This window comes from Drosophila kikkawai, chromosome 3L (genome assembly GCF_030179895.1).
Source record: "Drosophila kikkawai strain 14028-0561.14 chromosome 3L, DkikHiC1v2, whole genome shotgun sequence".
Lineage (NCBI taxonomy): Eukaryota > Metazoa > Arthropoda > Insecta > Diptera > Drosophilidae > Drosophila > Drosophila kikkawai.
The window spans coordinates 1612669-1628723 of record NC_091730.1 but is presented as its reverse complement, the minus strand read 5'-3'; the positions used below and the strand labels follow the sequence as shown (position 1 = coordinate 1628723).

Genomic DNA, 16055 nt, shown 5'->3' with positions numbered 1-16055 from the left:
AAATATTTTCCGTGGTTATCTAGAATCAATTCATATTTGAATATTTTCCTGATCACAGAAACATTTATATATCAGGTTACAAAAAAAAAAATATGATAAAAATATTTATTAAAAAAAATATATCGATACATTGTTTTTTCGATATATTTTTTATTTTCCAGCGATTTATTTTGAATATGTTCCGGACCACGGCAAGGATTTAAATAATAAATACAATAGTTTGCTTATAATAAAATTAATCGTTGATATCATTAATGCATTTATTACTAAAATTAACTACTTGCTTAAGCTCTTCCAAAGTAAAATAGCTAGATCTAGCCTTAAATAAGCTAAGCCGACAACACTGCCCCGAGAATAAACAGTTTCATTTTCCAGCGAGCGTACACGCGTCGGATGATTGATGCCGCAAAGGAAACTTGAAACTGGGAAAACTGCCGTGAAAACTGTGTTTACGTCGTGCTTACGGTCGTGTCGCGTCGGTTGTGTTATTGTTTTTTAATTTTTATTGAATATCAAAGCTCGATTTATTGATATTTAATAATTGGCGGCTATAAAGAAACACCGGTAAATATGTATGACGCGTTGTGGAAACCAGAGATAGCGAGCTAAAAATATATACTATATACTGGATATAGCACGTGCTAACAGGTTCCTCTCTTCATAATTAATAAAGAATAATAGTTGATAAAATAAAAACCTCGCGTGTTTCCCCAACCGGCTTAAATTAGCCAAGAGAGAGAATTAAAAAAGAGAGTGCAAAGAGAGTGAAAAGAAAAGGCCGCCTGCCTAATTTATGGTTGTCGAAAATTAAAGGCAGCCGCTATATCTTTCTATATAGTATTATAGTACATAAAATTCCGTGTGCTAACCGTGGTGCTTTTCCTCATGTGAAAATATATCAAGAAATAATATACATATATAAATAACAGAAGAAGAATCGCTGGGTAAAACCGGTAATTCTCTCTCTCCCCCATTCGTTTCGCCCTTCTACCTTTTCACTCCTTTTTTTTTGGCGCCCGTACTGCTCTCCGTTTTTGTTGTTGTTGCGCCTTGTTGCATTTTAATTCCTCTCGGCTCACAACTCACTTTTGTTTTAGCACTCAAAAAAATTAGTATAAACTAAAGTGATAAGCCAAACAAAATGTTTGGAGTAGAAGAGCAAATTCATAGTGGTCATTTTGCACGTTTAAAATTCCATTGACTGATAGATAAAGTTTGGCTATTGGACGGCATTTTGGCGATGCCTTGGATATTCGAGAAAATGATAAGGGGCACCGCTAAAAAGTTCCAAGTGAAAATTCCGGAAAAGCCAACTGCATTGTATACTTACATATATATGTACATATATATATATTTTTACTGTGAGTGTTTTAGCCACAGCCGAAGAGAAGAGGTGCAAGTTCCGTTTATTACTCATTATTTAGCTTTCCCACTCCAACAAATAATATAACCAGTGTTTTTGTGATTCACATCCGATCTTCTGTTACCCCGATTTGAAAAATAAATAGATAAAGAGTGTATTTCGCGGTGTAGTGTCCAGTTCAAGCAGCAGAAATCATGTCCAGAAACAAGGCCGCCATGGTTAGCGCCTTCCGGCTGCTCCTCCGCCCGTCGCCCGCCCATAGGAATATTGCTCTGCGCCTGGCCCCCGTCACGACCTTCGCCCTGGTAAGTACTAACGCCGCCTCCCCCAATGCAGTATCGATAGCCCCCGACAACTATATAAATACCAGAGGGCAGAAACTAGCCGGGGAAAAGCTGAGCTCCGGGGGAGCAGGCATGGGAATCTATAAAAAAATACACGCACTTGTTATTCACATGTGAATAAGCGGGTGGAAACAGACGAGGTTAAGGTAATAGCACCCAGGTTGAGTCGTTAAAAAGTCGAGTCTTCTTTGAAATTAACTTGGTATTGGTAATTTGATAATCATTTCATTTTTTTTTCTGACATAAGTAAAGTAAAAGCTTACAGTGCTATTTTCCTGACCTCTGCTGTTCCACTGCAAATGTGTTTGAAGAGAGTATTTTCATTTATGTTACATTCCCATAGAAAACATCCAACGTGTTATTTTTCAACTAATTTCTTATGTGTGTGTTTTGATGTGTGGCACATTTTGTGCTTGGAAATTATTAAAATTTATGCAAAGAACCAGTCCGAAAATACAAAGTACAAACATACACACCCCTACACACACCATGTGCTGTCTGTTTGTCTTTCGCAGCTGCCCATCTTTCGTACTCTCCGGCTCTCTCTTCCTCTCTCTGCCCTGCAAATCGCTCTCCCCAACTTTAGCTCCAACTTCAGCTCCAACTGCAACTCCAACTCTCTCCCACTCTGAATATAAAACTCTCTCCCGGTGAGTTGGAGTTGTTCTTGTTTGAACTTGGCACCTGCGCGTCCTCTCTCTCCATGCAGAAAAAAAGGGCAAAGAAATAACAACAAAAACAGCTGTCAGAAATGTTTATCATCACATGACAAGATGAATGGGAGGGGGAGAGCGAGGGGGCGTTGATATATGAGTGATTGTGGTAATTTTTTTCGTAATCAGAGAGAGAGAGAGAATCTGAGAACAATTATCACTTGTTATGGCATCTCGCGTTCTCTTAGAACCCCAGGTCATTGATTTAATTCGTTTTTGTATGAATCACTTTCGATCAAAACGATGCTGTGGCTGATTTTTATTGACTAATTGTAATCGCTGCCTTATCAGTAGGAATTTCAAAGCAAGTGAATCAGCGAAATATTCTCAGATTAAACCTAAATAAAAGTTACAGTCAAGCTTGGCCAAAAGGTATAGTTTTGATTATACTGAAATAGAACAAATAAGTAAAGTCCAAGCAATCAATGTTAATGCTTGAATATTTTATAGAGATAAAATTATTTTAATATTTTTTAAGATTGTTTATCAAGGTAAAACTGTAATCATTTAACCGGCTTGTACTTTTATCCTACTATTTCTTTTATGACAAACTCGATTTGCATACGAAATGATTAAATACGCCGTTATTTGCTAGGGCTCAAGTGTTGGCATGTGCGCGGGCGGCTCTTGAGCTTTTTTTGTTTGTCCAACGGAGAGAGAGAGAGAGAGAAGAGAGAGGAGTGAGTGTTGATAGCAGTGGGAGAAATGGGAGAGATTTCGTACCGGGATTATTTACATTTTAGCAGGTTATTTGCTCGACTTTTCGTTAACCTGCATCTGTGTGTGTAGCTCAATTTGCATTGGTCTCTTTTTTTTTGCCTTTTGTTGTTCTTTGTTAGCTGATTATAAACAAATAAGGTAACAAAAACTGACAAGATAACGGACTAACAAAAGCAACATTCAAAAGTGTCAAAAGGTAAAGGGGTTAAGTCGCTGCTAAGTCTTTGTTTTGGTTTATTTTGGTTTATCTTTGAAATGGTATTCTTAGCTAAGAATGAATGAATTATTATTTATAAAAATTTATATTTATAAAATAATGTAATTGACTGGTTAATTAAATTTTTGCAATTATTTATCTAAATTTTAATCAATATTTTTCCGCAAAAGAAGATAATTTAATGGATATTTACAATGGAGTTCTTGACCCGGTTAACCAAATCTGGCATTTAAAAGTGTCATATAAGCCTTAAGTCTCTCAATTTGGAACAAGCGCCAACTACCGATGACTCCAATTTTTTCCACTGGGATTTAAAGCCATCTCCTAGGGGGAAAAAAGTAAATAAAATCTGGGGGCAAGGCTAAAATATCTTTGTATCTGACAAGTACCAAAAAAATAACGTCACTATTTTCGAGGGGGGAAACTCCACTTTTCCGTTGTTCGTAGGGCAGAAAAACTTTTATTGGCGCCATTTGGTCTGCCGCACAACACCCATACACACACACAAATACACACTTACAGACACAGAACGTGTGTTGTTAGAACTCCCTTTCCCTATTTTCCCCCCGAAAATCCGATTCCTGCTGTCTCTTTCCGGCATTTCCTTTTCAATGGGATTTTTGGCTTGCCCTCGAATTTCGGGTTTTTGCATTTTGTTTCCATTTGCTCTCCTATATTCCTGTTTCCGATTCGCTTGCAAGGGGCGCAGGGGCGTGGCACCAGCACACACACACACATATGGTGAACAGCAATGGTTCGAGAATTAGGATGCAATTTTTGGAGGATTTAATTTAAACAATTAATAAATTATGCATTAATAAGAATATCTTAAAACATTTACAAAATTTTTTAAAATTTAATTTATTTTTATATTTCATTAAATATTAGTTATTTATTTTAAATTCTTACCCCTTTCCTTTTATCTCTACCCCACCTGTTTGCAAACAAAAATTTCCTCTCTCTGGGCCAACAATTATTTTTCGGGCTTGCTTGCAGAAAGGGGTCGATGGGCAATAAATTGATATTTTATTAAAAATACAAGTGCCATGATTCAGGCTTTGGGAACCGGCTTTATTTGTGCACATCTCCATGTTCATTCAAACATATATAATATATAGCCTCGGCATAAAGTCTGGCAAACAAAAGCAACAAAGTACCGAGCAAGTATTTATGCAAATGGAATTCATCATATTCAAAGTAAGCCCGTTTCAGGTATATATTAATGTATATTGCACATAATTCAGCCAAAGGTCAGGCGGCTTAAAGCCAGGGCTTATGGTCATTCGTTGCACATTGTAGGTATGATACTTTTTTGCTAAAGCTTCTCATTAAATCAGGCTTAGTAAGTGATACTTGAAATTCACTTTTCTGCAGCAGGAAATTTCTGCCATTTTGTCAGCACACTTTTTCAACTTTTTATGGATTAAGTTTGAGGATAGTTTTGGTGGAAAAGAAATCGTGGGAATGCGAATAAGTGGGTTTTATATTATTATTAAATATCAGAAATATAAAATCTACATTGAAATAGCAGTTTCACGGTTAAATGTTATAATTATATGGTTTAATATTCAACTATTAACTTTTAATTATTAAAACCCTAAGTTGAATATATATTGTTTCGTTTGCAATGTTATTTTGTTGTATTCTCTTTATTTATATTTAATTTAACCCATTTAAAAATATTTCTTTTAATGATATTTTTCGCATACTTTTTCTCTTATTTCCCAAGATACCTCAAAAACTTCTATGCCCTTCTCTCTGCGCCTTTCTCAAACACTTCATAAGAACCGCCCTTCTCTGCGCTTCTCATAAATACCACCTAAGGGGGTGGTGGGGCTTGCCACCAAGCCTAGTTTTTCAATCTTCCCAAGCCTCATTTAACCTCATTCGCAAGTTTTTTGGCCGCTAATTCCCCGCAAAAGTCAAAGTTATCCCTGCCAACTTAAGTAGGCAGGAGAAAAACACTCTGCTTATCAGCAGTTTGTCCTTGACTTTTTCTAATCCACTTCTCCGAGTGCTATCAACTATTGTTTGATCAGCAAGTTTTTGCGGCCCTCACCTTAGGGTCTCTTCACCAAGCATTCGACTTAACCCGTTCACAAGTAGTCAGGCCGCAGAAAATCTGCATAATATAAGAGAGGAGGAGGAGGACACCACCACCACCCACCACCCATCACCCACCATCACCATCCTCAGGACATTATCCTTCTGCCTGTGCCTTGGAAACTTGTGCACGTTCTGGCACATTTATCTGCGCTGCGGAATCTTTGCTTAGCTATCAGGGGAAAACCGAAAAGCAAATTTCTCCGCCAGACGTTGCAAAAATATTTGCATACTACATATATGCAAGGATATATTTTAGGCGGGGTAAAACAGAGCCCGGATTATACGCGTAATTAATGCCATCGTAAAGTAGGAAAGGAAAGCATCAAGACAGGGGGAAAGAGACTTCATTAGGGCCTGTCGCCGGCGCTTCATCAGCAGATCTTAAAGTTATGCCTTCGAAATTGCCGGCATAACTTGCTGGTAATAAGTATTCAACTGACAAATAGCTGAAAGCATAAACATCTTGGAGCTATAAATTAATCTTTACACTTTTAGAAATGTGAAAAGTTGGGATTTAAGTTAAAGTTAATAAACTTGGGATTGGAGTTTAACTGGGGTTGGATATATTTGGAAATTTTAAAGTTATGATGTAACTAAAACTAGGGAAAGAAATATTTTTGGTAGGCTGATATTAAAAATAAGCCTTCTTTAAAATTTTATTTTGAAATAAAGTTGTTTTCATTTATTAAAATAAAAATAAGTAGAAAATAACTGAGCTTCCAATGAAGCTTATATATATTTTCAAAATAGAATAACTAACTTTAACGGCCCTATTTTTGTCTTAATTCTATTAAATTATTTACTTGACAACTTATCTATTAACTCAAGTATTCTTTTATTAAATCACCCTTATCTGTAATCGCAGTGTATTCATATTTCTGTTTATCTTTTGGCCATCCCCCCGCCTGGTAGCCATGGCAATAGTAATATAACTTTAGCCAACTGGGCCTTTGCGTGTTATGGCCACTACTACTGCTGCTGCCCTGCTCTTGACTTTTGGTGTGGCAAAAGCAACCCCTCATGTGAAATCCACTACAACTATAGCTGGTTAAGCCCCCCTTTCCCCCCTCTTTTCACCCACAGTTAAACTCCCCCCGTGTACTCCCTAAACTCCAAAGATAAACCCCCATTCTCTACTTGTCGGTTTCAATGTTCGCTTTGATGTTTATCTAATGACTCTGCAGCGAGCTGGCCTGCATGTGTACCTAATGGATACAAGTGGCCGAAAGCCCTCTTTATATCCCGATTCTACCACCCCCTGGACTTGTAATCTAATCCCAACCGAAACTATTTACACTGCAGGTTAAACTGTAAGCGCCAGGGGGAGACAGAGGGAATGCAGTGTGCACATTTTTTCCCACCCGAGCTCGTTATCAATTTCGTGGGCGCTTAACCCGCTCTGTGATAGCACTTATCAGCACTCGTTCGTTTATATAGTATATATAAAATCACTATGAAATGCTCAATTTAAAATACATAACTCACTTGACGAGGCCACGCGACCGGTCTGCTGCGGTCTGTATAAATAAATCGTTTGTTTAATTTACAAAAACCCAGACCCACAATTCGATTTAACGAATTCAGGAGGGGGGATTTCTGTATTCGAGCCATAAAAAAGATTTCAATGTTTGTCAGCATAATTCTGTGGGAAAGCCACTCGTAGAACCCTTGTTTGTGCACTGATTTTAATTCAATATAATCAAATAATTCAAAGATAATGCAAACAGTGAGTGAAGTGGCTACCTAAATTATTTAGCAAATATTTGTGGTCTTGGTGTGCCACTTTGCCAATCTTTGAATACATTTTTTAGACAATTTAAAGCCTAAACAAAGGCGAGAGTTTCTAGGGCACCGCATAAAAAGGTTCGTTATTAATTCAGGCCATGTCTAAAGGCTCTACGGGTGAGTTCTGGTCCCAGGACATGGTTGCCAGGTTCCCAACCGGAGTTCTCCGAGTGTCAGCTGCTGCTGCTACTCCTGTTTTGAAGGCGCAAAATTCTTCCTTTTCTCCTATTATATGCAAATTTCGTTGCGCTCCACGAACTGCCTTAGAAATGAGCTACATAAATTTATTTTTCGTGTCCCACCCCGCCATACCCTGGTTAAGGGTTTGCCTAATATCCACTTAAGTTTGTCAAACCGGCTGGCAAGTAGGGATTTAAGTGACAAATACAAGTGGGTTACTTAGGGGGCTGAGAGAGAGGGCTTCCACATAATTTATTTGCGTGAGAGGAATAAACTTTAATTAGGTTTTAAATATAAATAAAATATGCAGAGAAGACAGCAGGTTTTAATAAATAATAATATGAAAAGTAATGCATAAATTACGTTTTGTATTAAAAAAATATTGTTAATTTTATTAATATATTTACCTCGGGCATGCCTCATTGCATCTCCATTAAAAAAAAACATTGATTACTTGCAGCTAGGTCTTTGTAAAAATTCCCTTTATTTTGTTGTCTCCTTTCTAGTTTATTTTTGCCATAAAAAAAGGACTGCATAATGTGGTTTCCTTGCTGTTTTTTCAGCAAATGGGCCTCTCAACAAGCGCTTGTCGCCTCCTAATTAGACTGGGATGCGGTCCTCGTCCTTTCTCCCTTTCTTATAACCATTGGGGCGTGGCCTCTGCCCTTTTTTTCCCTAAGACTTCTTTCAACACTTGTTCTCCCTAGTGTTAATTGTATTAAAATCAAAATTAAAATTACTTGCACTTGCTGGGCTTGGTGGGAAGGTCGTGTCCTGGAAATTGCTCATGCACATGGCCAAGCTACTTTGAAAAGAAAACACACACACACTCACGTACACAGGAGTCCTTTGTGAGTGAAAATGTAAAGGAACATATTTTTTGCAAGCTGCCAGCTGCTGGATTTTTCCTTTCGGCGGCCAGAGAAAGTAATTTTTATGCAAGGAAAATATTATGTTAAAGTAAAGGGAAACGGAAACCTTCTCCCGGTGCTATGCCTTTTTAGTGTGTGCATCCTTTTTGGGGGTGGATTTTCTTTAGCTTCTCCAGTGAAGTCTGACGAAGCTTAGGTGGTGGAGGAGATTCAAGCCACTAATTAAAGCCGAACAGCATTCATTCCGACTGGTTGTTAGGCTCGTACATTGGCCCCCAGGCTAATGAGCCATTATTTTGAGTGAGTAATGCAATTACTGAGTTGGTTTTTATGTTGGCTGTGGCTGCCAAGGATTACACTGGAAATAAAGTTGAACTAAGTAAATTTATTTAATGAAAGAAATATATAGTTTCATTTAATTTTCTTAAATTTTCTCCAATTTATTTTGAGACTTGTTTTTAATTTATTCTCAGTGTACTGTCTTATCCCGACACGTGATTACTCTGTCTCTGGTTATGTGCTTAACCCACAAGTTTATGTTTTCCTGCTTTGTTGGGCTTCGTATTGAATGGCCCAAGCTTTTAGTGGCTCAATTTGTAGCAGCCTTTTCCACTCTCCCAGCCATGTATGCTATATGTTTGTGGTACATCGTGTACCTTGCTTCTTCTTGTGCATTATTTACCGATGGCAGTCCATCGCCTGAGGCCACAGACTCTCCTATGAATATGGAATATTTGTAATTGAAATTCTGTAGGCCCCAGGGAGCACAAGGAAACCAGAAAAGACAGGGTGTAAATGAGCGACTATGAAGGGCAGGTGGTGCCTTCTGGGAATTTTTCCCACCCCTTCTGGATCCCCTTTTTTCTTTCCCCATTTTTGCAAATACAATTAAAGCTTAATTAACTTGAATTTCGTATATAACCCTGCATATTATTAATTAACCGCGTGCGAGTGACACATAAGGTTGTGGTGGGTCTCTCTGTTCTCCCCTCTTAAGACTTTGGCTAATTTCCTTGTAATTGGATCAATGAAAGAAATGCAATTTCATTTATTTACTTCGGGCTAAGTTTCCATTACCGAAATTGGCTGAATAAACAAACAAACCCGAAGGCCAGACGCTCAGGTAATATTGCGTATACGTAATATTGCGTATACGCATTTTTAATGAACTCGCAAACTCAAAGAAGACCCAAAACGATTCCCACAACATGCATTTAAAGTGGAGTAAAACGCTTACAAATGGCCATATAAAACTTACTTTTAACTGAGACAGTTTTTTTGGGCCAACTCTTTAAGGGAACGAAAGGGGAACTTTGCATAAACAAGAGCTAAACATTTTGCTATCGTCAGCAGAAGTTTAAACAGTTTAAACAGTTTAAAACGGTAGAAATAATAGGAATTATTATGTATATTTATACTTAATGCATTTAATATTTTCTTGGGAGTCATTTGGCCTAAACATTATACAAGTTAATAACTAGGGTATTTAATAAGCAAGTAGGGTATGTGTATAAATGGTATTCAAAGTTATATAGATAAAAAGCATTCAAGCTGAAAAACAACTCTCTAAAAGGTTTATAGCTCACTATTATCTGGTCCACCCCTGTAGGCGCATTAATTTTTTTTACGGCCATATTCATGTCAGTTAGCCAGTTAGACAGTTGTGCCTTTATGCCAGCTATTACCACCACCACGTCTCTTGCTGGCTATCTATGAGTTATGAGAGCGGCGACAAATTTCTGGCACTCTTTCTTCTTCTGTGAAATGAAATGAAAAAATGTCTATTTCCATTTGCTGCGGTGTGTGTGTGTCTATATATCTTTCGATATGTATAATTTTAGTCTGTCTGGCTTGTCTCTTTCCTTAGCTTTTATCTGCCTCAACATTTCTCTCTCTGTATCTGATGATTTCTGTGTATATACACTACTTGTTTATCATTTTTCTATTTTTTCTTTTTTCTGTTTTTTCACCCGCTAAATATTTACTTGCTGAAAATCTTGGCTATTCTAGCGAAAGAGCATGTGTCTAATTTATTAGCTCTCTCTATCTGCCCGCTTTCCTTTTAATATATTTATAGAAATTTATTGACGTGGCTTGGAGAGATGTCTGTTCTTGTTGCGAGGATGCGAAGATTTTTCATCAGGCTGTTTATCCTGTCTGTCCTCGCTTCGATCCTGCCATGTCGTTCCTCTAATCTTATTGCCTCAACGCTTGTCCGTGTTATTTTTATGATTCATTGCACAGCAGCCTCAATTGCTAAATAATAAATGGACTGGGCCAGGACGATGCTCCTTGCTTAGAGAGCCATAAAATATCTCACGAATTGCATTTCATTCGCGGCAAAGCTAACAAATTGCTTTGATGGGATTCATTATTCCATTTGGCCAAGGGCTTAACGAGCTCATTCAGAGACAATCAAACGCCGAAAGAACAATATGTTGTTTTTCTTGGCTAAAAGCCCGCGGAATGCACCACTTGACACGCGACAGCAACAAAGGGCTGAAACGCGAGTCTTTGTCTAGGATTTTCCGCCATTTTCTTGTTAACTTGCTTGACATGCAAAAGCGGCGGGTTCCTTAAAATTTAATTTCAATCAATTTCGAATTTTTGAAAAGTTTTCACCAAAGTTTTTACACTCTTTAAGTGGAAAGCCTCTAAGAAAAAAATATGAAAAGTAATTTGAAACATTCAAGAAGGGGCTTCAAGATGGGTCTTAAAAAGTTGTCAAAAACGAAATGAAAATGTTATGCAAATTACACAAAGCTGTGTAATTTTATTTTTATCTCTAATGTGAGGCGACTTTTTCTTGGCTGTTTTTTTGGGTAAAATTCCAGACGAAAAAGATTTGAGGAACTCGGAGGAGAGACATCCACTTGGCTGGCCTTTTGTTTATTGTTATTGTGCCCCAGCCCATGCACTTGCTTTTCTCTATTCCAAGAGAATGCCTTTGTCATGTCAGGAGGCCTCCTTTCAGCTTCTATCCTTTCTGGCTTTCTGTTTTTCCCTAGACTTTGTGTCGTGTCCTGTGACGTGTCTCGTGTTTTTCTATGCACTTGAAGGAATTAGTTTGAGTTTTCTAGTAGGGAGAAGAAAATATTTGTTTAAGAAATAAAATATTTACGTTAGATAGAAGAGGCTTTAAAAGCCTTGGGTATTTTTTTAAGGATGAAAAGTCTTTATTTATATTAATAAAACTGTGAAAAACGTAGTATCCTTATTTATTTGTGGTAGTTAAATAGTTACTGGTAAAATAACAATTTTTTAAACACTTCATTGTACAAAAAAAATATTTTAAAAAATTATAAATTTAATTTATTTGAATTTTAAAAAGGTTTAGAAATATGTAGAATAATTTTAAAACATATTTTTCAGGTTTTATAAAGTTATTAAGATATAATAGTCGGTCTATAATAATTTTTTAATATATGAAAGGCTTTCTAAAACCTATAAAAAAAACATTTTAAAATGTCTCAATTAATTTCTTAGCATTTTACTCTTAAAAATAATTTAAATACAAGTTTCTTCACCCCTTAAAACTTGTTTTAACAACCTTTTTATTTGATAGAAATGGAAATTTCTTAGATTCAAATTGAATGGCTGTTCTTAGGCATCCATGGACACTTTTATTTCAAGTGTTAGCCTAGACTTGGGCGCCGCACGTGGCCACATTGTCGGGCTCATTAAGAGGCAATTGCTGCAACATGTCGCAGACAGAGTCCAAGGCTGCTTATGTTTGCATAGTGCGGCTGTCTTGGCTTTTGTTTATTTTTTTAAAGCTGCCCCACAGCACGAATTAACTTGAAATGATTTGGCTCAAGTGCGAGCAACTTCCTCCACAGCAGGTGTAATTTATGAAATTACATTTTCATTTTCATTTTCTTGAGAAAGCTGAGCTAAGCCGAGCTGAGCTGAGCTGCGATTTCAATTTATTTGGACGATCGTAAAGGAAAACTTTTTGCCAGCAGACACAAACACAGACTTTTGTGTGGCATACTCTCGGGCTGTTTTCGCTGGGGGTTTTGGGGCTGTCGGAGCTTGTTAAATTTATGTGCGGCCTAATGTTTCATTTGCAGTGGCAAGTTTTTAACATTTGATGCCGACTGACAGCTCGTCGGGGGTCATAACTTTTGAGTGCCGGCTTCGGAACTCGATTTGCGGAGGGAAAACTCACGACTGAAACTCAGACCAACTGTCCTCGAAGTTGTCACAAATGTCCTTTGTCCACCCCCAGAGACACCCCGAGTCCATCAATAATGCGCCTGGCCAACAAATCACAAAAGTTTTTCTTTGCGGCCGCAGCGGAAAACACCATTTGATCTATGGTTTTCGGGGCTGTGCTGGTCGTGACTGTGTAATTTATTTGCCATTTAAATTTCAATTACTCGACGGGAGCCCCAAAACACTTGACTTTGTTATATTTTTTTTAGAATTTTTATCCGCCATTGAATTATTGAAGCCCCCTGATTGGAGGCGAGCGTGTGAAATCCAATCAGCAAAAGTTTGAATCGGCCGGCACAGCGCGTGCATAGCATATGAGAAAAGCCGCAGTTTCCAGGTTGAGTCTAAATATATATAGTATATATATTTTATATATATATTGGTGTCTGGCTTTATGCTTGGCAAACCATTCACACACACAGCAGACACTTGGACGGCTGCACCCAAAATTATGCAATGCTTTTTTGGGGATTTTCCAGCAGAAGCCTAAAAAGCGAGGGTGGTTTTTGGGGTTTTAAAATAAAGAATTAATGTTGTATATTTAAGGGGTTTAAGAATATTAATAAAAACTAATAAAATTCTACAAAATTGAATTTTTATATTTAAGCCTTTTTAGCTTTTTTTCAATTTTAAAACGACTATATATTTAAAATATATTCCTTAAATATAAGAAATAAAAAATATAAACACTAAACCGCAAAGGAAAAATGCAATCTATAGCCTAATTATTATCTTCTAAGTTATATTCCTTAATTTAATATTTTTTAAACAATTTATTTAATACGTATTGGTGGGGAAAAATCACCAAGCCTCACATTTTGAGCTAAAATTCCCTTTCAGCAGCTCTCAATAACTTATAAACTCTTAATATAATTTGACTTAAGCCAACGTTTAATATGTCAAAGCCTTCATCTTTATGTCCAAAGTTAGGAAATGAAATATTTTATTCATAAAATGTTATAAAATGAAGTAAAGTAAAATGAAGTAGTTTAAGCCTGGCGAAAGAGGCCTACCAAATGCTGTTGACTTTTGGAGAACGGTTGGCAGTTTAGGCCGCGCGCACACTACGAGCTGAAAGCGGAGCTGACGGCTGACGGCTTATCAGCTCTCTGAAACAAACACACTACTTGTATGAGAGCGCGCACACTGAGAGCGGAGCTGAAAGCTGATAAGGTCAGCTCCGCTCCGCTCTGTTTGATCAACCAAACATGTTTGATTTTTTCAGCAGCTGACGCGAGCTGATTTTTTAGACTATTCTTTAAAAAATTGCCCTAATTAGCGCTTAAGTAAGAGAAATTTAAATTTCTGTTCAGTTATATAAAAAAGTATAAAGAATTTTTTTAATATTTATTAAAATAAAAATATTGTCAACTTTCCGAGATACAGGGTGCCAAAGTACACTAAAAAAACGTACTTTGTCAACCATATTCTGGCGAACTGGGTGGGCCGATTTCGAAAATTTAAATGACATGATGATCTAAATAAATAGGTCATCGCAATAAATGTTTTTTTTTATATATTGAAGAATTAAAAAATGTTTGTTTTGCTTGAAAAACAATTAATTTCTCATAACAATTCAGCGTCAGCTTCAGCTCGCAGTGTGCGCGGCTGCAAAAAGCTCCGCTCGCTGATGAGCTTTCCGCGGATAAGCTCTCAGCCGTCAGCTCCGCTTTCAGCTCGTAGTGTGCGCGCGGCCTTAGGGAATTAAATATTTATATCTTTTACAGCAGGATTTTATGCTTTAAACTTCAAAACATTTGACAATTGGGAGATCCTACCAAGCTTCTTTTACCTTGTTTTTTGTTTGGCTTAAATGACAAGGTAAACGGTTACAGTTTCGATTTCCCTTTGTAGTCCCTTGTGTGATTACTCATACGCCGCGTTGTCGTTTGAAAAAAAATGAAGGAAAAAGAAAAAGTTGTTAAAGAAAAGTGGCAGAAGGGCGAGGTTATTGTGGGTTATATGTGTGCCGGGTGTGCCTTAACAATAACTGTATTTACGCATCCCATTTTCCATTTCAATTTCCTCTCTTCTCTCCTTTTTTTCTCTCCATTTTTATATGTTTTGGTCTTTGTTTTGAGTGTGACTTTTCGTTGTCGTTCTCGTCTCGTCGCTCGTTATGGGGAGCACGTGATTTCACTGGGGAGCATTTTAACTTAATTAGGTCCTGGCTGAAACATGCAAAGAATGCCAGTCTAAAAAATGTTGGAAAAAAAGAGGGGGAGTTCTATAGAAAGGAATGTGAACATTGTACACCAGGGTGGACCAGCTTTAGTGTCTTCATTTGTTTGTTATGTAAATAAAGCATAAGAGAGCTGAGAAAAATATTTAAATAATATGTGTTGAAGTTTATGGGGTTTGAAAAGAACAGAAAATTAATTAAATAATATTTCAGGGTATTTTTAAATCAATAAAATTAGTAAAACTGAATATAATATCCCTTTATAAAGGCTAAAAATGTCTCAGAAAGCACAAAACTTGTATGATTTTGATTACCCAAACCAATTATATCACCTTTAATATATCAGACACCATAATGAAGGTTCACCCCACCAAGTACACACCCGTAAAATCGCATAATCATTATTCGCACACGCACACCGAGATGTTATCGTCATCCTAAAGGCCTATAATTTTCCCCCACACACACATATGCACACGTTTATACCCAGCCCTGAGCTATTTTCTGCCAGTTGAAAGATCTATGGCCAATTTAAGCCACTATCAATAATGCGAAATGGAGTCATTAATGTTAATTTGCAAATATTCTCCTCTTTTTCCCTTTTCCCGCAGCACCTACGACCAGGTCATGAGCTCCAGCAGCACAGAAGCTTCGCTTCCACGGCGGACGACGAAGATGGCAAAAAGTCGGACAAGCATAAAAACCAACTGAATTCTGGAGGTGAGTTTCCAAGGGGTGGACCATATTTACCTTTGAAATATTTTGTAAATATTTTCTTTTAAATCGAAAAACTGATTGAAGGTTGAAGCATGCTCCCGGGGGAGCTTTTTGGGGGTAATTTTAAGCATATCAATCATCATTCTCATCGCAGATCACAGTTCAAGTCAGAAGAAGGCCAATCAATATCGGGTTAAGTGCCAGAAAGATGGGAATTCTCAAGATTTCAATCAGTTTTTTTCATTAATGCAAAGGCTTAAAGAGTTGGCTGAAAAGGCACTAAAAACTTTAACCAAAGCGGAGCCAGGAAAACAACAATTTTTAGTGTCGAAAAAAGCTGAACATTGGATAGGAATATATAAGGAAATGATGGAGAATTTGGCAAGAATATTAAAAATGAAATTTTATCATCGTCGAAGGTACAGAAGGAGGCGCCTTGAAAAATCTAGGGAAAGTGAGTTTTTTGCGTGTCTTGGGAAAGTTAAGGTGTTAATCTTTTTCCTTTTTCATAAAAGGAAAACTGCAGCCATTCAAGAAAGGCTTAGTTAATAGAAGAAGGAAAAAGAAAAGGTTGCGATGTCATAGGAAGAAAACTAAAATGAAAAATTCGCAAGGTAGGAATTATTAACTTTTTTAAT

General features: G+C 37.1%; 1 protein-coding gene across 7 annotated transcripts in view; it reads left to right on the top strand.

The window, feature by feature from the left end:
* Positions 1 to 383: 383 nt before the first annotated feature.
* The window catches only part of MCU (mitochondrial calcium uniporter), a 49601-nt gene continuing 33929 nt past the window's right edge, over positions 384 to 16055 (top strand). For 2 of the 7 annotated variants that reach the window (XM_070285119.1, XM_070285118.1), the window contains exons 1-2: positions 1088 to 1668; positions 15312 to 15420. In XM_070285119.1, coding sequence (XP_070141220.1) covers positions 1558 to 1668; positions 15312 to 15420 — 220 coding nt within the window. In that variant the 5' untranslated portion in view covers positions 1088 to 1557. Of the gene's footprint in view, positions 565 to 1084; positions 1669 to 15311; positions 15421 to 15571; positions 15872 to 15932; positions 16032 to 16055 lie in introns of those variants that run through there. The other 5 variants (XM_070285114.1, XM_070285115.1, XM_070285113.1 and 2 more) reach the window with 5 other exon arrangements.